This window comes from Sphaeramia orbicularis, chromosome 22 (genome assembly GCF_902148855.1).
Source record: "Sphaeramia orbicularis chromosome 22, fSphaOr1.1, whole genome shotgun sequence".
In the NCBI taxonomy this organism is placed as follows: domain Eukaryota; kingdom Metazoa; phylum Chordata; class Actinopteri; order Kurtiformes; family Apogonidae; genus Sphaeramia; species Sphaeramia orbicularis.
This window is the reverse complement of record NC_043978.1, coordinates 4,428,662-4,449,601: the sequence shown is the minus strand read 5'-3', so window position 1 is coordinate 4,449,601 and position 20,940 is coordinate 4,428,662. Positions and strand designations below refer to the sequence as shown.

General features: G+C 40.6%; 1 protein-coding gene across 1 annotated transcript in view; it reads right to left on the bottom strand.

Moving 5' to 3' along the window:
- Positions 1–20,629, bottom strand: part of hs6st1a (heparan sulfate 6-O-sulfotransferase 1a) — a 132,305-nt gene extending 111,676 nt beyond the window's left edge. The window contains exon 1 of the mRNA XM_030126765.1: positions 19,818–20,629. Coding sequence (XP_029982625.1) covers positions 19,818–20,317 — 500 coding nt within the window. The 5' untranslated portion in view covers positions 20,318–20,629. The remainder of the gene's footprint in view (positions 1–19,817) is intronic.
- Positions 20,630–20,940: the final 311 nt, after the last annotated feature.

The following is a 20,940-nucleotide window of genomic DNA, read 5'->3' as shown; positions in this document are numbered from 1 at the left end:
TGAGCTGAACTCTTACATGGGGGAGGAAACAGTGGTGTAGTGCAGAGAGAGGGCTGTCAACACTTGCCTCAAGCTGCTGAGGAGGAAAACACATCAGGGCCATATCTGAGCCTCTGATGTGTGAGATTACATGTGAGACAGGCGACCCTCTGAATGTATGAGGGCCACAGCACAAACCAGACAGCCACTCCATCCACAGAGATATCTCCTGCTGGTCACCACACAAGTGGTCTCTTAATTGGGCCCTTTTCACACATCAACATAAAAAGTAAAGTTTATACTTAGGTCGTTTATTCGATTTTAAATCGAAATTGTATTTTTTTTTAATTAGGACAATTTTTAAAAAAAGGAAAATTGTCAAATCAATTTCATCTCTCTCGTGTCTCCCAGCCGGCCACCGTAGGCTCCTCCTCCTAACTGCAAGAGCGGTCTTTCATAGAAGTCTGTGTAATGAGCACGGACCTTAAATTTGTGATGGGACTGCAGTAGAGATACCAATGCAAGCCATGGTCCACGCACGGATCCCCCAATTCAAATATAACTGCAGGGGGATCACTCATCTGATGTTGTCCACACACAGATCCATATCGTACCGTCTTCTTCCGATCCGAGTTTGGGTCATGGGGGCAGCAGCCTCAGCAGAGTAGCCCAGACAGCCCTCTCCCCAGCCATATCCACCAGCTCCGGGGGAATCCCAAGGCATTCCCAGGCCAGCCCAGAGATATAATCCCTCCAGTGCATTCTGGGTCAGACGCACACATGACTGATACCTGTCACTGACTCACATTGGCATAACTTCTGCGAGCCCATCACAGAATTTTTGGGGATTCCGTGATACCACCACAGATTTGAGGTAGGGAGCAGTGCTTTACATTGCTGGATGCTCACGAAAACGACATGCCGACTTCTGTTGTCTTTTGTAGTTTTAGCCAAAAATCAAAAGTCAAACATTTTAGAGAAAAAAAAATTGTTTAAAAAAAAAACAAAAAAACAAAACAAAAAAAAAAATCGGGATTTTACTTTAATCATATTTAAATCACACAGCCCTATACTCAGATTATAATCAGGTTAGTTTCATTTAACAGTTTAACACAGTCTAGAAATGCAGCTTGAAAAAGCACAAGTACACATATTCTAATCAAAGTTGAATATGAGCGACTGGGGGAAAATAAACATTCATAGCGATCATAAAACTTAGTTCAAAATCCACTAATTCTGTTATTTAGACTCGGTCAGTTTCACTGACATCTCATTACAGCTGCACCATCACTAAGGTTAAACACGTTAGCAAATTCCAACAGTATATATGCTAATAAGACAGTTAAAGATATTACACTATATTGCCAAAAGTATTGGCTCACCCATCCAAATAATCAGAATCAGGTGTTCCAATCACTTCCATGGTATAAAATCAAGCACCTAGGCATGCAGACTGCTTTTACAAACATTTGTGAAAGAATGGGTCATTCTCAGGAGCTCAGTGAATTCCAGCGTGGAACTGTGATAGGATGCCACCTGTGCAACAAATCCAGTCGTGAAATTTCCTGGCTCCTAAATATTCCACAGTCAACTGTCAGCTGTATTATAAGAAAGTAGAAGTGTTTGGCGACATGGTGGTGCAGTGGTTAGCACTCGTGCCTCACAGCAAGAAGGTCCTGGGTTCGATTCCAACACCAGTCGACGGGGGGAGGGACCTTTCTGTGTGGAGTTTGCATGTTCTCCCCGTGTCCGCGTGGGTTCTCTCCGGGTACTCCGGCTTCCTCCCACCATCCAAAGACATGCACTAATAGGTTAATTGGTTCATCTAAATTGCCCATAGGTGTGAATGTGAGAGTGATTGTTTGTCTCTATATGTCAGTCCTGCGATGAACTGGCGACTTGTCCAGGGTGTACCCCGCCTTCGCTCCTATGTAGCTGGGATAGGCTCCAAGCGACCCCCGTGACCCTAGTGAGGATAAAGCGGGTTCAGAAAATGAATGAATGAAAGAAGTGTTTGGGAACGACAGCAACTCAGCCACGAAGTGGTAGGCACATAAACTGACGGAGTGGGGTCAGCGGATGCTGAGGCGCATAGTGCGAAGAGGTTGCAAACTTTCTGTAGAGTCAATTGCTACAGACCTCCAAACTTCATGTGGCCTTCAGATTAGCTCCAGAACAGTGCGCAGAGAGCTTCATGGAATGGGTTTCCATGGCCGAACAGCTGCATCCAAGCCATACATCGCCAAGTGCAATGCAAAGCGCCGGATGCAGTGGTGTAAAGCACGCCGCCACTGGACTCTAGAGCAGTGGAGGCGCCTTCTCTGGAGTGACCAATCGTGCTTCTCCATCTGGCAATCTGATGGACGGGTCTGGGTTTGGCGGTCGCCAGGAGAATGATACTTGTCGGACCGCATTGTGCCAAGTGTAAAGTTTGGTGGAGGGGGGATTATGGTGTGGGGTTGTTTTTCAGGAGCTGGGCTTGGCCCCTTAGTTCCAGTGAAAGGAACTGTGAATGCTTCAGCATACCAAGACATTTTGGACAATTCCATGCTCCCAACTTTGGGGGAACAGTTTGGAGCTGGCCCCTTCCTCTTCCAATGTGACTGTGCACCAGTGCACAAAGCAAGGTCCATAAAGACATGGATGACAGAGTCTGGTGTGGATGAACTGGACTGGCCTGCAGGGTCCTGACCTCAACCCCATAGAACACCTTTGGGATGAATTAGACCGGAGACTGAGAGCCAGGCCTTCTGTCCAACATCAGTGTGTGACCTCACAAATGCACTTCTGGAAGAATGGTCAAAAATTCCCATGAACACACTCCTAAACCTTGTGGACAGCCTTCCCAGAAGAGTTGAAGCTGTTATAGCTGCAAAGGGTGGGCCGACGTCATACTGAACCCCATAGACTAGGAACGGGATGGCACTGAAATTCATATGCGAGTCAAGGCAGGTGAGCAAATACTTTTGGCAATATAGCGTACACTGCTTAACTGTATTAATAGTTAAGAGCTTAAACCATTGGCACTGGAACTGGGGGGGCCAGGGGGACATTAGCCTCCCCACTTTACAGGCCTGGCCCCCATGCCGGTTCCTCCAGTGGCACATCACCATTAGGCCAGGCCAGGCCCCAACTGTGCTGAAAGACTGTGACTCACACACACACACACACACACACACACACACACACACACACACACACACACACAGCTATCCACAGTGTTGTAACTGGACTTCTGAACCAGCAATATAGGCACTGGTGCTGAGGGTTTTCTATCATGCCCACGGGCTTAAAAGTTTTCATTCGCCATACAGAGCGACATACAGAGAGAAGCTATTTATGTCACTAATAATACATTCTACCACTGATAAACAACAGAGAAATACCTATCCACCCCTCTGTGTCAAAAAACAGCAACTTCATATTCATGAGTACTGCAGTTCATTATATACATTCTTATTTCCGTTTTCAAAAGACAGACTCTTGTAGGAAAGGTTACTTATCCATTTGATCTGAAGATTGTGATTAAAAACATGCACCGACCCCCGACTTGTCATGTACCTGTCATCTATTGGTGTTGTGGCAAAATCCTTGAGGTGTATAGAGTACACTTCGACAATCGGAACAGTACTTAAAGTGACTGAGGTTTAAAGAAATTTGTTTTGCTACTCAACTTCATGACTTCTGTATCTGCTACGTGCAAAGTCTGCTAGAAACAATGATTTGTGTGAGCACTTATGCTAGTTTGTAGTTGTTCTGCATTGTTGTGTGGACAGAAGAAGCAAAAAATACCTGTTTAGTGATAACTTTGAATTTTCAATTTAAACATTAACTGTTCAGAAAACCACCACGTTTGCCAAAGTACCTTTACTAAATGTACTCTTATTCCCTGTCTTGGCACAATAGTCAGGTACATTATGGTGGGCAGAGGTACTGATGCTAATTCTAATCCAATTAGAGTCTGCTTTCCAGTAAAATAAGCAGCCTTGACCAATGAGTTGAAGGAGATTTAAAGCGAGTAAACAGGCAGGGAATAAGTGGCTGGAGGGTTGTGGGAATGTTTGCTGGGAAAGCTGGAAATCAGGCCGCAACCGCCGTCAGGATGAGCGGACGTTAACCGGCTTTGGAGCGCCTGGGCTGGCAGCACTTAAACCTGGCTAATCTGATTGGATTAACACCGACCTGCCTGGATGCACATAGACACATTTATGTACACACAGCACATACACACTACAGCAATCAGCCAGGGCTAGCTGGAGCTGTGCAGCTTCCTGGAGTTCATCTGGATTCTGGGCTGTGCAGACTTGGCTGGATGGATGATGGCACCATACTGGGCTCAGCCACGAGCACACTCGCATGCACAACCATCTTAGAGTGCAGTGATTTGTGCTGTGAATCTGAAACAGACCCATTGAAAGAAGAGTAATGCCTGGCGCTTGACAACCGTGCTAATTGCCTTGCCCCCTCCCCAGCAATGAAACTAAACGTTTTCACTCTCTTTCCATCTTTTATCTTTTCAATCATCAGCCTGACAGCTTTAGTCTGAACCCATCATCATCTACCCTGTTTGACTCTTCATCGCCTTCGTCTTGTGTCCCTCTCCCTTTGCCCCCTTGACCTCCAACCCCCCCACCTCCTCATACTCATACACATAATCATTCATTAGAACCAAGGCAGTTGTCCATTAGGCAAAGCAGCCATTTTGGAAATTGCAGCAAATCTTCCATGAAAAGACATTTCCTCTAATGCGGTAGTCACGCTTGGAGGGAGCAGAGAGAAAAGATGGCAAAGGAGAGAGAAAAAAGAAAGAAAGAAAAAATGATGGGGGCAGAGAGAAGACGAGGGAGGACAGCGAAGAGGAGAAAGAAGAGACAGAGGGAGGGAGGGAAAGAGAGGAGAAGAAACCCCCCCCCCCCAGGCATAAAGCCACCAAGCGGAAAGCAAGCCTGCTGTTTGATTAGAGAATGACACCATCATGGAGAGGAAAGGATGGAGGGAGACAGGCGGGGGGGGGGCAGAGATGGAGAGAAAAAACATGCAGTGATTTGAGAGGACCAAGATAGAGGCAGTAAAATTAGCCCCATCACTTCGCTTACTAAGACGCTCTGTGACACACTGGAATTAAAAACACACACAAACACACACATTCATACAGAGGACAGATGGTATCTGAAAGTGTGGCTCTAATTTGAGGAAAAGTGATAGGAACCTCCTTAGACAATTAGATGCCCAGTATCTAATGTCGCGTTTCCACTATGTGGAACCGGCTCGACTCGACTCTGCTCAACTCGACTCGGGTACCAGGTCCTATTCCTGGAGACCATTTCCATTACAGGATACTACCCGAATTCACAGTACCTGGACGTCATAGCGATGCAGCACGTTACTTCCATGTCGTCTGCTCAGAGAGTTGCTGATAAACTCGCTCGTTGCGTGTTGTCTCGTCAAGCTCATGCTGAATTTGTACGTCGGCCACCAAAGACTGAATCTCAACCGACTGTGGTGTAGTTTTGTGAGCTGTCATCATGTGGATTAATCTACCACTATATTTACTGTAAACTTCCACATCTGTTTTTTGTAAAACAGCGGGTCACAGAGAAAACTCTGACCAATCAGTGGTCTGCAGTGTTTACACGTCACATTTTAGTATCTGGTCTCCAGTCCTGGAACCTCGGTGGAGGTGATACCAAAAAAACATAGTACCAGGTACCAGATTCCAGGTCATTTTTCATAATGGAAACGCAAAAAGGCTGAGTCGAGTCGAGCCGAGCCAGTACCACGTAGTGGAAATGCGGCATAAGGTCTCAGGTCTGTTTGTTTCACTTAGTGTGTGTGTTAGCAGAAGAACATTAACCCATAAAGACCCAAACCCTTCACTAATGTAAAATGCTTAATACCTGTTGATCCACTAATCTTTGGATTATGTTCAGAACAAAATGAACAAAATAAGGACTAAATAAACAGTAAATCACATGATCAATAAATTATAGGAAAATCCATGATTTTCACAGACAAAATACAAAAGTAATTAATACTGATATATCACTAAAGAAAGGTTAAAGAGAGAAATTTATTTTTCATGTAGTCTGAAAAACGACAGCAGTTATCGACCTTCGTTTATGTTCAGTTAATGATTTATTTTGCTGGAAAACTCATTTATTTCTGATTTGATCTAAATAACCTTTGAATTTACTCTGAGCTTTAATGACATCTACATTACATGATAAGTGAATTAAATACCGGAAAATACACAATTTATTAATTTATTAATGGGCTGGGTCTGACTAGGGACCGACATTGTGGAACCGGGCCACAGGAAGAATCAGATCAACCTTATTCGTGTGTAATCACAGCTGGAACCCAGTTCTCCCGTTGTGTCTCAGCGGTGAGCGGTTGATCTGTATCCATATATAGGGTTAAGGTTATAATGTAGATGGAAATAAGTCACTTGGGGAAGACAAAGAAATTACTTAGAAATTATGCCAAAAAAATTTGTGGGTTTTTAAGGGTTAAAACTGATAAAAGGGGGGGTAATGGTAAATCCAGTCTGACTGCTGCTCTGCTGACTGTGAGCTCTGTTCTCCCACAATGCCACTGCTCATTTCCATCTCATCTCGCCACCGATCAAAGATGGACCTGTCTCTACTGTTACCAGCCATTCATTCGGTCACCGCCCTCACCACCGCCTGCTTAAAGCTCCTTCCTCTGAAGCTGACACATTTGTCAGCAGACTATACTGAGGTTAATCCACTGGAGAAAATGTTTCCCCACTATTTATGATGTGCCCAACGCAAAAAGACAAAAACATTCAACTCCAATGTATCCAATGTCTCTGACACAGGGTGTTCTTTAGAAGGAAAAGCAACCAAATTTTGGAGAGGCTTAGTGAATTTATAGGCACATTTACATCCACCTGATTTTAGTCACATTTTTGACACTCAGACTTAAACATTCATGTTTAAGTCTGAGTGAAAATGATTAAAGCTTAAAAAAAACAAAAACAAATCCTTAAATGTTGCAGTTTTTAGACTTGGAACAGAAACATATTGTAATAAATGTCAACTAAATTCCAAAATGTATGAAAAAATGCAGAAACAAATATTAGACAAAGGCTTTGACAAAATAAGTCTGAAATGTTATGACCGAGAAGCATCAAAACTAAAGCATATCTTCAGGTGTTTGGACAAAGTGAATAACATTACATGTGAAAGACGTCAGGTTAAGTCCCACACAGTCAGTAACTCAGGGACTGCGGGGTGCTTGCTCTTTATCCAAATAAAAAATCCAGACTTTTTCAAAACTGCTATTTTTTTTCCCCAAGACTTTACGTACTTTTATACCTGATTTTTGATATACACAATACTGCTTTGAAATGGACAGAGTTAATTTTTGATACGTATAATATTTTTGCGTTTTGTGCAGGCTTGGTCAGAATTTATTTTGATATGTGTGTGACTTTTAAAGTTACTTCGGGGAGCTGACATGGGAGTTCATGGTCAGTAGAAAAATAATAAAAATAAAAATAATAATAATAATAATAATAATGGATTAGATTTCTATAGTGCTTTTCAAAGCACCCAAAGCGCTTTACATTATTGATCCATTATTCATTCGCTCTCACATTCACATTCTGGTCGTGGTAAACTACCTTGATGAGGTACGGGGTCAGGAGTATATAAGTTGAACTTCATCCTACTCCCTTTTGAACATTTTTTTTTTAATGCTTTTCCTTGTTGTTTTTAGTTTTAAATGTTGATCTTCAAAATAAAAAGCAAAAAAACTCTACATTTTTGGTTGAGATTGTACCTGTTGTGTGTACTACAAAAGTTGATTTTAATTCAATTTTACTCTAAAATTTGACTATGAGAGAAAGAGTTCCACACAAAATTCCAGACTTTTTGAGGTCTGGAAAACAGTTTTTCAAAATTCCATATTTTTCAAGACTTTCAAGACCTGTGCAAGCACCCTGGCGTGTGTTATTGTGTGCTATACAACATTTAACCGGCAACATTAATTTCACTCAAATAGTTAAAACTTTACCGCTGATGAGCATCAACCAACTCAAGCAGAAATTCACATCATCTTATGCTGATTCTGAAAAAATTCTGTTAAAATTTGTCATGTATTGAGGTAGAAACCTTAACCAGTAAAGCTGACAAAATGAGAAAAAGCACATTTACAATTGCTGGTTCTTGAACATCCTGACTGGGGAAATATCTCTACATGTTCACCGTGTGCTCACATCAGTGGCTTTTGCTCCAGTCAACACTACAGTTTGACAAAATCATATCAGCTGCAGCTGATTTTGACTCAATTACAGAGGAGCTTCTGTGTAAAAGACCTGAGATCTCCGAAGTATGAAAGGACCTCAAAGTTATCACAAAACCAAAAAGGTTTTCTGTTGCTCTGTGCAGTGTTTCCCTGACAGAACACAGAAGCACCAACAATTTCCCATCTGGACAATACACCAGAACAAGTGAACTACCATCAAATCTATTAATTAATTCTGGTTCATCTGCAGGCCTACAGTTTCTCTTTTGTAAAGAGAGAAGAAAAATAGGACCAATGGCCCTGTAGCTTACCGGCCAAATTAAAAGCTTTGGGAAATGTTGGAAAAAGTTGGATTTGTTGCTGTTGTCAACAAGTGTTTTGGTGTTCTTGTGTAAGATTTTAACTTCAAATCATATTTTACTGCATTTCTAACGGTCTTGTTGTCTACCTCAAGTTCAGTTGCCATTTTTCTCATGGATTTGGTTGGATCCTTTAGGATTTTGGATTTGAGAGCTTTAATAAAAGCTTTGGTACGTTTTTTGTTGCTTCCTCCACTTCCAGACTTTCTCGTAATAGTTTTGCTCATAGTCATTCTCTTCTTTCCATTATAAACAGTCTTTATGGACACTCCAACTATTTTTGAAATCTCCTTTGGTGTGACGAGTGCATTCAGCAAATCACACACTCTTTGACGTTTGCTTTCCTGATTACTCATATGGGCAAAAGTTTCTGAAAAGGTATGGCTAATAGTGTTAGGTATGATTATGACAACAATATACGTTTGGTTTCAAAACAATTGATGTAGTGCCTGCTGAGAAAAAACAACTAAATGTTCATTGTAAATTTTGCTTCCCCACCCTGTATTTACTGAGTTATTGCATCGATCCACTTCCTATCTCTTATAATGGGGAAATTTTTCAAAGTGGCACCAAATCCAGCATCAGATCTGGATCCAAATAATTTCACTAACTTTTGCTGACATCATCATAAAGAAGCTGCATACCAAGTTTGAAGTCAATCGGAATTGTAGTTTCGGCGAAGAAGACGATTGAAATTTCTGTAACGGACGACGACGGATGACGACGACACCGATGGACGCCGCATGACGACAATAGCTTACGGCCTATCGGCCGGTAAGCTAAAAATGAGTTTCTTTTGGTGATGCCACTTTAATATGTTTACCTTTACTTTTGTTTTCTTTTGTGCATTTTTTGCCACATTTTTCTGCTGTTTATGGTTATGATACAAATAGGACCAGATCCAGTGGTGACACAGGGACACATTTCATGTTCAATAGTCTCTGTGTTCAAACTAAATGACTTATCTCCATGTTTAACACATGTATGAATAGGTCTCAGTAAGTACTTTCACATGACATGTTACAATCCACAGAAAAACAATTTTGGAGTAAAAATACTTAAATTACTGCTGCGTGACACAGGGACTCAAAATGAGCATCTTTTTTTTTTCACTTTACGCAAATGTATAAAACATGCCGTTATAAGAAATTGATACTAAATGAAACATAGGGCTTTAGCTAAGATGTTAAACTACATTTGTGATTAAAGCTATACCGTATGATGTGGCATTTTTACACTTTTCTTTTGTCATCTTAAAATGCTCCTAATAACCGTGTGTCAAACTAAAATGTAAAAGAAATCCACCAGGTACTGAAACTCAAAAATGTTTAATTCTCATATATTTCTGATAAAAGTCTGACCAATCATTTTATTCGGTCCGAATGAAATAATTGGCCAAACCTGGCTGAGCCTCCTGTCAATCATCCATTACGGCCGCCCAGCATCCGATCCATTATAGCTGTCTCCGCATCCGATATGTGTACCTCTGACTCTGACGCTTAACTCACGCTGCTTCTCCTGTCACTGACCACAGTCTACTGTCTAGGATGTGTATGGACAGAACTCAAATGCACACGTGGAAGGAAAAAATGGATTTATTAAAAGAAACAACAACCAAAGGGAACAAACAGGAGTCCGATGAATAAAGGATGGAGATAAAAGTCCGGAAGTCAGCTGTACTGGACTAAACAGGTCTGCACAAAGCTCAGCTTTTATGACCGTGGGGCTCATACAAGTACATGTACATGGTGTCACACAGTGAAGTATTATGGAGGATGATAAATGTATGGACTATGAAACCTCAAATGTCCACGGAAAATTCGCGGAGGCCACGCGTTCACAGTGCGCGTGCCCGTCGCCTGGACATCTCATCTCCATGGTGCAGTGAAGACCCTGACCCAGCACTGACCAGACCAGACCCTTAAATACAGGGTCTACTGATGAAACAGGAGCCGCGGGCCCGTGGCAGGTGGATGATGCATCTGATTACTGAGGGAGGGGTCTGCGGACACACCGAAGCGGACCGGACCTCCACTTCTGCTTCCTCCACGCGCATCAGGTGAGAGGAGGAGAGGGAGGGGAGCCTCAGAGCTCAGGCAGAGGGAAGTGGGCGGGGCTTTGGAGGGAGGCGGGTTGTTCACGTTCAAACTTTTATTAAGTGCTGTGAGAAATGCCACATCGGTAGGTATAGCCTTAATATTGGATTAAAAAAAAAATGTTTAAATGATAAGTTTTTATGAACGCAAATATATTCTGAAACAGGGACAGCAGTTTGTCTCTTTGTTCAGTAGTGAGAATAAAAGACTTGGTGGAACTAAAACACTACAAATATGTTAATTAACTTTTATTTAACATACATATTACAACTGAAGTGATATATACAGCTAACAGCAAAGCATATTTTACAAATAATTTGATTGTACATAACCTTTCTATATTCTTGTACTGTTGAATAATTGCTTCCTACAGATTCACAGACTTAAAAGATCACTTATACAAGCAAGAAAAAATACTATTATTAAAGTTAATAGTGCATTTACATATGTTAATCCTTCTAAAGTTTCATTTTATATAGATTATATTTTTGTATCTTTTTTTCAACATGTGATATTGAAATTTTGTAAACAGTTCCATAAAACAGAGTTCTTAAGCTAAAAAAATGAGCCTATTTGAGAAATGAAAGGTGAAACTTCAATTTTTGACACTGATGTTCACTTTCTCTTGATCTAGCCCAATATTATTGAGGCCTACTTAATGACATATTAGATTTGTTTCCACTCATACGTCTTTGTAGTTGTAACCTTTACTGTTAAAGCTCTAGAAACATTACCTTCAAAATATAATCAATTATTTTGTTTTTCCATGTCATATGTAAAGGGTTACTTATGTGAATGCCATGTGAAAATCTACAACTTGTTAAAGAAAACCGTAAAATTATGCAAACCTGTGGTTTTTGGTGAAATAATAAAACATTTTCTTGGAGGAAGAAGCTCAATGTCCATGATGTCCAACCACAACTACAACCTTGACTAATCAGTAAAATAGTGGATCTAGAGTTAAATCTTAAATTGTTAGAAAAACAGTGGTTTACTACAACCCTAAATGTTACAGTTAGTGCACACAACAATTCAACAGTGCCTTTAGACATTTACAAATGTTTTCCAAAATCATAAAATGTCACAGCAGCTGTTATTTGAAAGGTGTCTAGTGAATATACACAGCTATTACACTATGACTTTAATCTCAACATGGGTACAGTGTCATCAAATAAAAACCCTTAGTGGAAATGTCAATTACTCCTTGACCAACACTGGTCAAATCTTCATTTTCACTTTCTTTTTCATGTTGCCATGTCTTGGATGTGATTTGTGACATTCAGGAGGTGTATTCATATGCTTCCACCAAGCTCATGGAAATGGTCCTAATTCACGTCTTATTTTTGCAGCATCTGAGCAGTTTGTGTAAAATCCACTTGACAGCTGTAAGAGAACACAGCTGCAGTCAGAGAGAGGCTGGATGTTAACAGTAGATGTGCTGCGGTAGGATGGACACTGATTTCTAGATAGACTGACGGTTGAATCCTCTGGATTTTTACTTTCACATAGTTAAGCAGGCAGCTTTAAGCCACTTCCTTCACTAAGTGAGCAAAGACACATCAATCTGTCAGCCATGTGGCCAGGGCTGCAGACTGTTTATTTCCACCACAATGACAGTATGCACAGCTGATCTGGAAACTGTAGCAGCAGAATCTCTCCAACGCTCTGTCAACACACTGGATCCTTTTCACGCGTCTCTTTGGCTTCAGCCACAGTAAGTTCAAGACAAATGTCCTCAACAAGGAACAAACACTGAAGGAACAAATGACTTCAACTAGGAAAACACAAACACAGGGACATATCCCAGGGTTTTCCTGACGTTTCTGGGGGTTTAGGAGCAGTGAAGGTCATGGGGTCTATGGGCTGTGATGTTGTTTAACATAAACTACACATTCCAATTTATATGCGACTTTACAGACCAATATATACAGGGTACAACTAAAAATACTGTAATATATTAAAATGACGATATGGCATTTTTCTTTAAAAAAAAAAATTCAAGTTGCAAAAGCTGAGGGTAGATTAGAATTACTGTACAGTGCTGCACAATTTCTTGAATCACAATTGTTGTCACACTATCAGGAAGCACAATTAGATAATTGAAAAAATCTGCAATTTAAAAGGTCCACGACAAGGACGATTTAGAGTGATCTAATGCTGCCTTAACGAGCTATTGGGAAGATGATCCTTTCCACTTCTGAATTCAAAGTTACAAGTGCATTGTGTTAAAGTGCTTTGTTGTCATAGTTAAATGAAAAATTGCTGACACACAATTTGTCGTCACTTACTACTGAGGCAAAACAGTTTTGGACGTATTGATTCATCTGCTGCATCATTTTTTTGGCAAATCGCATATACCATACATGTGCAAAATCATCAGCTAACAGCAGCAGAACATTAATAAAAGCATTGTTTATCATTCGCAATGAATCCCTCATTGCTCTCTGCCATGTTGAAAAGTTCGAAGGTTATTTTCATCTCCGCAGCTCCTATATCAAAATTCTTTCCCAGTTTCCCAGGCTTGTCTCTACATTATAAAATTCTGCTCAGGTGTCTAAACTATTCTGGACAAAAAAATGTACCATTTTAGAATTAATATATTGTGTTTTAAATAACACTACATCCGGATGACGATATGGCATTTTTCTTTAAAAAAAAAAAAAAAAATCAAGTTGCAAAGGCTGAGGGTAGATTAGAATTACTGTACAGTGCTGCACAATTTCCAATAATAACCAGCTTATTTAATAAGCAATAAAATAACCAGCTTATTTTTTGTGCTTCTTTGAGCTTTTGTCTTAAACAAATAACTAAAAACAACAAAAAGTTGCCATTACACCTACACTTCTACAAAGCTGGAGGAATCCTGCCATATCAATAATAAAAGCCATTTGTATACGGATGACCTTTAGCTCTTACGTCCAGGGATTTGGTATCGAAGATAACAAGCATTTTTCAGTTCTCAACATACCTAAGGAAACCATTCAGTGCTGGAACTGTTTGGAAATTTGACATTGGTCCCTAAATATGACACGATAAATTCCTACAAAACAACGCTGACAACTTTCAAGATAGTTTTTTACCCTTTTCATTTGACTTTGGTGGTGCAGGAAAAAAGCACTAAGTTGTTAAATAGTGTTATAAAAGGTAGCTATAGAAAAAGCATGCAATAAGAGAACAGAAACAAAGAAATGCATCCAGGAAAGAGTTATGCTGGTCATATACACACACAAAGACATGAGTGAAAACAATGCCCTGCTTCACATGGATAGAAAAGAAAGTAGTGCGTGTCTAGTTTTACTTCATAGCTCCTCATTGCAGCAATTGACTTCTTTCCCTTGGAAGAGCAGTGCTGTGTAATGTGGAGAAGCATTGTTTTTCTTCAGGGTGCTATTAAGCTTATAGTCCCTTGCTTCTGCCGTCAGGAGTGGTAGGATAGTCAATTATACCAGAGGCAACGGATCCTCTGTGTGCAGCCTCGTGCCCATGTGTACATGCCCAGGCCCAGGAAATAGTCTGTGATGGATGTATGGTGTGTGTGTATGTGTGTGTGTGAGAGAGAAAGAGATTGTAAAAACGTGCAATAATTTCAGGTTGGTTATTGGAGGGCTGATAAGCTTAGCTTTTCTCCTGCTCTCTGTCACTGGATCATAGCATTGATGAGCGTGCACAGAGCTCATTAATCAACGTGATATTTGTGACTCGCGTAAATATAAACGCCACTTTTAACTGGCCTGTTATCTGTAAGCATTATAAGCTTTCCACGTCTATGTTGGCGCCACATCAAACACCATGCACTGAGGGCTAGGGTTAGGAACGCGATTTCATGAGACATATACATAAGCATGCCAGTGTTAGCCAAGCCAGCTAACTTACAACTGCAGTCAACTGGCATGGTGTTAACAATGCTGGGATAGTAAAGTGAGTGTGAAATTAGAAGTTGTAGAGGAGTGGAGTGAGAGAAAGCAGTTGGGAAATGTTTAACAATTCCTCTCATGATCCCAGTATATTTTTCTTTATTTTTTTTTTCCATTTTGAGCGATCCAAAGCGTTAGAAAATGACACTGTTAGATGAAGTGTGTCTGAAGCTCTCTTTGATAGTGCCTTCTAAGAGGAGAGGAGCATGATGTTGGTTAAGACCTCAGACATAACGTAAGGCCTCTAAGGCATCTAAAGCCTACATAGACTGCATGGTGTACACCAGTGGTCCCCAACCGACCCCATTTAAACATCACAAATTTCTGGTGACCCCGACATTCAAAACGGAGTCTTTTTTATGCTAAAATTAATTTGTTTTAGATCATGTAATAGTTTACTATACTATGTTGTAAATAAACACTAATTTTAGGCGACATGTAGCTATTATTATGGATGGAGGCAGAAAAGCCAGGTTGAGATTACTGCACAAATTAAGAATTTTATTTTCCTTGGTCAGGATATGTACAGTCAGTCCAGCTTGTATTTAAAAGGCTGGCAATTAATACTGAACAAACAATAACTCAAACTATTAATTATGAAAGAGCTGCAGCATCTGAAACCGGCCATAATGAACATTTGAAAGATAAACAGTACCACAGTGCTTCACTTTCAGTTTCACAGTTTGTCATGTCTTTAATGTGGTGGGATTGTCTCTGTCAACTCGCCATCTATATTTTATCAGTAAGGTTTTTTTTATTGTTATCAATTACTAGAAATTTCAGGCGACCCCATTTGAATTCCAGGCGACCCCTTGTGGGATCCCGACCCCAAGGTTTAACAACACTGGTGCACAGTGTTCAAAGATCAATAAGCTCTCTCCTCTTGCAACTGTAGATTTTTATTTTATTTTTTTTAGGTAGCCTATAATAAGTCAATAACAATAATCAGCAGCTGAGTAGCCTAGTTTTGAATGACAGGGCCCCTGCTATCATTCATTTTCTGAACCCGCTTTATCTTCACTAGGGTCACTTGGAGCCTATCCCAGCTACATAGGGGCGAAGGCGGGGTACACCCTGGACAAGTCGCCAGTTCATCGCAGGACTGACATATAGAGACAAACAATCACTCTCACATTCACACCTATGGGCAATTTAGATTAACCAATTAACCTATTAGTGCATGTCTTTGGATGGTGGGAGGAAGCCGGAGTACCCGGAGAGAACCCACGGGGGAGAACATGCAAACTCCACAAAGAAAGGTCCCACCCCCCATCGACTGGTGTTGGAATCGAACCCAGGACCTTCTTGCTGTGAGGCACGAGTGCTAACCACTGCACCACCGTGTCACCCCTGCTATCACATGAAGTTAAAATATAATATGTATGGTGACTTTATTTACTTGTAAAAAGTACAGAGTTATTTATTTATTTTCAGTTGAATTTATGATATGCTACTGAGCCTGGGAGTTCTTGGATTTAGTTTGGTTAAAATGAAAAATAAACATGCTGAACAGCATTTAAATAAAGTTAAGTGTTAGTGTTTGTGTGATTCAAATTTTTTGTCACCAAGATTTTCATTTTTACAGCAAACGAATATAAGCTCCAAATATCTGTTATCGGCCTTAATAATTACTAATAATCGGTACTGGCCCTGAAAAAACCATATCGGTCGACCTCTAGAATATATACTCCAATTCGCATCACTGAACACCAAACTTATAGATCATAATTTACATTGAAACTATATAAAAGTGTAGGTGATTCTTTGAGTTAATTATTTTCCACCAGTCATTAAATCTAGTTCAGGAGCCTCATATCAGCTACTGGACACTTATGGAGGCAAATTCTGCTGACCGTGATAGTTTAGAAAAAGTTCCATCAGCGCCATCTTATGAATTAATTGCAAGCCAATTAGTTGTTCTGTCTCTAAATGGAATTTAAACATTCTTATTATATTCTATGTCATGTACTCCCGAAAACCTCAGAACTACACATAAGATTCCCACACAATTAGAAATAAAATTATCTAAAACTTTACAGACACATAAAATAATTTCCATAACCATTCACTTAAATGCATGAATATTAGCAAGCTTACGTTTGTCACAAAATTTGACTGCAAATTTTCATTCTTTTATTGTCAGTTATTTCACTTTACATACTTGAAAACTATTAAACTAGTAAGTTATTTCCTAAGGACTGTAATAATAAAGATCTAAAATGATGCAGAAATACATGAAGTGAAACAATGACAACAAATGTCATCCCAGCACCTAAACAAAAAATTAAAACCAAGAGGATTTTTTATCTGAATATGACAGGTTTATGTTCTTACAGACAAAATTCAGTGACGTAAGGTCAACAGTGCTCAAACTGTGACAATGATGTGTATGTTATGACTTTTCCAGATCTGAAAACTGGATTTTAAAATTTCATGTCTCTGTCTTCTATAGGAATCTGCACATAAAGGCCTAGTCATGCAAAAAAACAAAACAAAACGGTGAACCCAGAATCTTTAAACTGCCAAGCACTTAAGACAAAGGTTTTTGTGCAGAGCTGGGGGTTCTGTATGAGGCACCATCTCATCATTCTCTTTGCAGAAAAACACTGATAACAAACACAGTCTCACAAGGCTTTAAATCAGTGCTCACAAAGTGATGAAAGGCCATTTATCCTATGTCCACTGTGATATCTCACAATGGCTGGACGCGTTACCACCTCTGACCAGAATGGGTGGGGGGTGTGGGGGTCCACAGGAGTCAAGACCGACGCCAGCAGCAAATACCAGCTCTAATGGGTGCATATGTGTGTGTGTCCCAGCGGTAATAATCACCCGGATTAGAGTGGAGCCAAACCCCTGCAGGGTCCCTTCTTCTTCTCCCCCACTGGCCCCCACAGCCCTGTTCAGCCTGCAACAGCAGCTCTCACACCCCCAGTCTGAGCACAGCCATGGGAAGCATCGCAGGCGGCCTGACAGCAGATGGAGAGGCACCAAGGACACAAAACACTTCTCTTTCTCTTTCAAATTCATACATATTTCCAATCTCCCTCTGTCCTATTGATCACCCATAGCCTAAATGAAATATTGAACAAGTGCAGGCTAGATGTATTCAACAAGCTTTAACCACGAGGGTGCAGTGAAATGGAAGTTGATACAGCCGTCAATATGTCTGGAAGAGGGATGCAATATGTTGGAAACAACAGGGAGGCACACAGGGAAAAAAAAATACAGGGTTATAACTTAATAAGAATGTGCAGTGTGAGTGCCTTAGTCAATGTGAGGGATTATTACTGAGTGTAAATGTTGAGTAGATGTATTACATTCCCCTGGCTGAAATAAATGGAGCTGGGTGTCAGTATGTGGTTCAGAGGAAGGGCACGCCACTGTCTGTCTGTCTGTCACAGCACAATGTGAAATTATCATCAACACTTATCTGTCAGTGGTGATTATCAGGCCACTATTTCAAGATGAGGCCGACACTCCCCGACTTTCCCACCCACAACAGAGAAAGACCTTTGATTTAAGATAACAAAGCAGACGGCGCAATGTTATCTATTAACATCTTGTCTGGACTTAGGCCTGACCACAACACCTGTGTTACCCACAGTAGAGCTGGACAATAAAACACTGATATTTATCACAACATAAAATTATACATGACGTAACACACTTTTCTTTTGTCTTTTAATCACCTACTCAGCTAAAACACTTCTAGAATGTTTCAGTGGTTTTTGCTGTTGTACATACGTGCATATTCTGATGCTGTAAAACTCAAGTTCTGCATCTAGATTTGTGAGATGTTCCACTGCCTGTGGTAAGTAGTCATCACATTCTGACAATAAAGAAGAGTGTAAAGTCACAAATAGTTGTTGATTTAGTCTCATTGCATCCGTGTCATATTGCGGAATAAAGCTCTTCATTTTGATAAAATATTGTGTTAAATCATGATGAAGAAAGTGAACAAAACAAAGACTTCATTACAAAATCAGAGACTACAGTTATGTCACAGTTGTCTTATTTTGTCATTTAGGTTACATTATGTTTGGTTTGCTCCAAGTTACATTTTCATCATGTGTCTGATTTGTGGTTTCACTACAAGTCATGTAAAAACCACAAATCACCATGTGTTTCATGAACTTTAACTCAGGACCAAAACTCAGCCTTTTCACTTAAAGAAATAATCATTTGATAATATTGTGATCATTATCTGACATGGAAATATTTATCCTGATTCTGATCATTTCTGGTAATGTCACAAGCCCTAAACCACTACATATTCTGCTGTAAATCTTACCTTACACAGCCGCAAACTTTACATAACATGTGCAGAAAGGCTTCACCGTATTCAAATGACTGAGGCCTAACAGAACTGAACACACCTGCAGTCCTGAGTATTCCAGAAATCACACATATGTAAGAGCTAATAAACAAGAACATGTATTGAAAATAGTTCTACTTTTGATTTTAAATAATAATTTTTATTGTTAAGATTATTTAAAAACTAACTTAGCAGTCGACAGGTGATTTGTGACGTTAAGCACTTTTTTTTTAAAGGAAAAATGTTTATTTTATTGCTGAATGCAACTCTTGAGTATTTCGTTGTTCAACAAACTGTAAGGTACTGGAATTGTTATGAACAAGAAAGCACTTCGCACCAAGTATTTCATTGTTGCTGCAATATTTGTTGAATATTGAACTGAATATTTGTTTTAAAAACTTTGTTATGGATTCTAATTGTTGTGCACCAAATGTTGTTTTTAAAGGACAGAAGTTTTATTTTATTGCTGCAATAAATATAAATAAGAACTGTTGTTTTTTTTTTATAATCTGACTAGTCGGCACAGTGGTGGATAACTAGCCGACTATTAAAATACTTGCAGCATTAATTGCAGCCCTTACAGTCCAGAGTATTCACTGGCAATGACAAGAACATGTCATGAAAATGGTTCTACTTTTAAGTTTAAAGTAATCATTTTATAGTTCACATTAGTTCTACTATCATGCCGTCCTTCATTTTAACACAACTTGAGCTTTGTGGGTTTCCAGTGAATTGTACGCTTTGGATTCAACGTGAAATTCATTGAAGTAACCTACAACACAGGCACAGGGTTTGAATCGTGGGTTGAGGTGATGTGCTGAAAAGTGCTTTCCATGTTTAACACACTCTCTCAGCGTCAGTCACACTCTCCCAGTTTTACCTCAGGTTCTTCTGCTTGTTCTCCTTCTTGTTGAGGACTCCGGGTACACAGTTGGTGAGCTCGGTCCAGTCTGCGTGTAAGCCGCAGCTCCAGCCGGTGGAGAACCGGGAGAAGAGCCAGGTTTCCTTACGGTTCGGCCGGTAGCAGGTACACTTCTTCTGGCCCGGTCTGCAGTCGCAAGGGACCTCCAGACGGACATTCTGGACCAGGTGCCGGCCGAACGTAGTCCCGCCGGTTTTCTGGATGTGCAAAAACACGATCACGTCCTCCCCTTTGATTTGGAAATCGATGGTCCTCTCCAAGTCCCTGACGGGGAAATAGTATTTCTTAACGTAGTGGGGGTCCGGAGTGGGGAAGATGTCCCCCTCGTCTTCCTCCGTGAAATAACCGTGCGGGGAGCCGAAATTGATCACCCCGGGGGCCACGTACTGATACAGAATCAGCATGAAACACACGGATCCGACGACGATCAACAAGAATTTGCTGCTCCTCTCGACCATGTTCCTTCCCAGTGCGGTTCCGACAGTACGCTACCATTTCCCAGTCAAGCCGACAAAAGGGAGCAGGACGCTCGGCTTCTTCATTCTCGCTCTTCCCCGCCGAGGAGGACTCGTTTTCGGGGCTCAGGAGTGCCGAATGTCGCGTATACACGACCAGCGAAGTTCGCTCATCGTTCACGGTGACCGTTTCAGCACTGCGAAAAACCAGGAACTCGGTTTAAGCCGTTTACTTTACTTTGGTTTCCCTTCAAACACAACAGGCTCACTGCATCACCACGGAGTTATGTACCCAAGATGCAGCGCGACTCCTACCTTTTCAACGTCTCTCTCTCTCTCTCTCTCTCTCTCTCTCTCTCTCTCTCTCTCTCTCTCTCGCTCTCTAAAAGGGAGAGTGGGCTTTAATTTCTTGGTTGACACGTCACGGCTGCGTCATTTCTCGCGGTAGCTCAAAACACACGCGCGCGCGCACACACACACAGGCTCCAAAAACAAATCAACACTTATCTGGGAATATCTATTTTTAACTTTATTTACCACAATAAGGAGACCTTTAGCTAATGCCCAATGCATTTATCAAGTTCCACGAACAGGTTGTTGTATTTAAAGTGTACAATATAAACAAA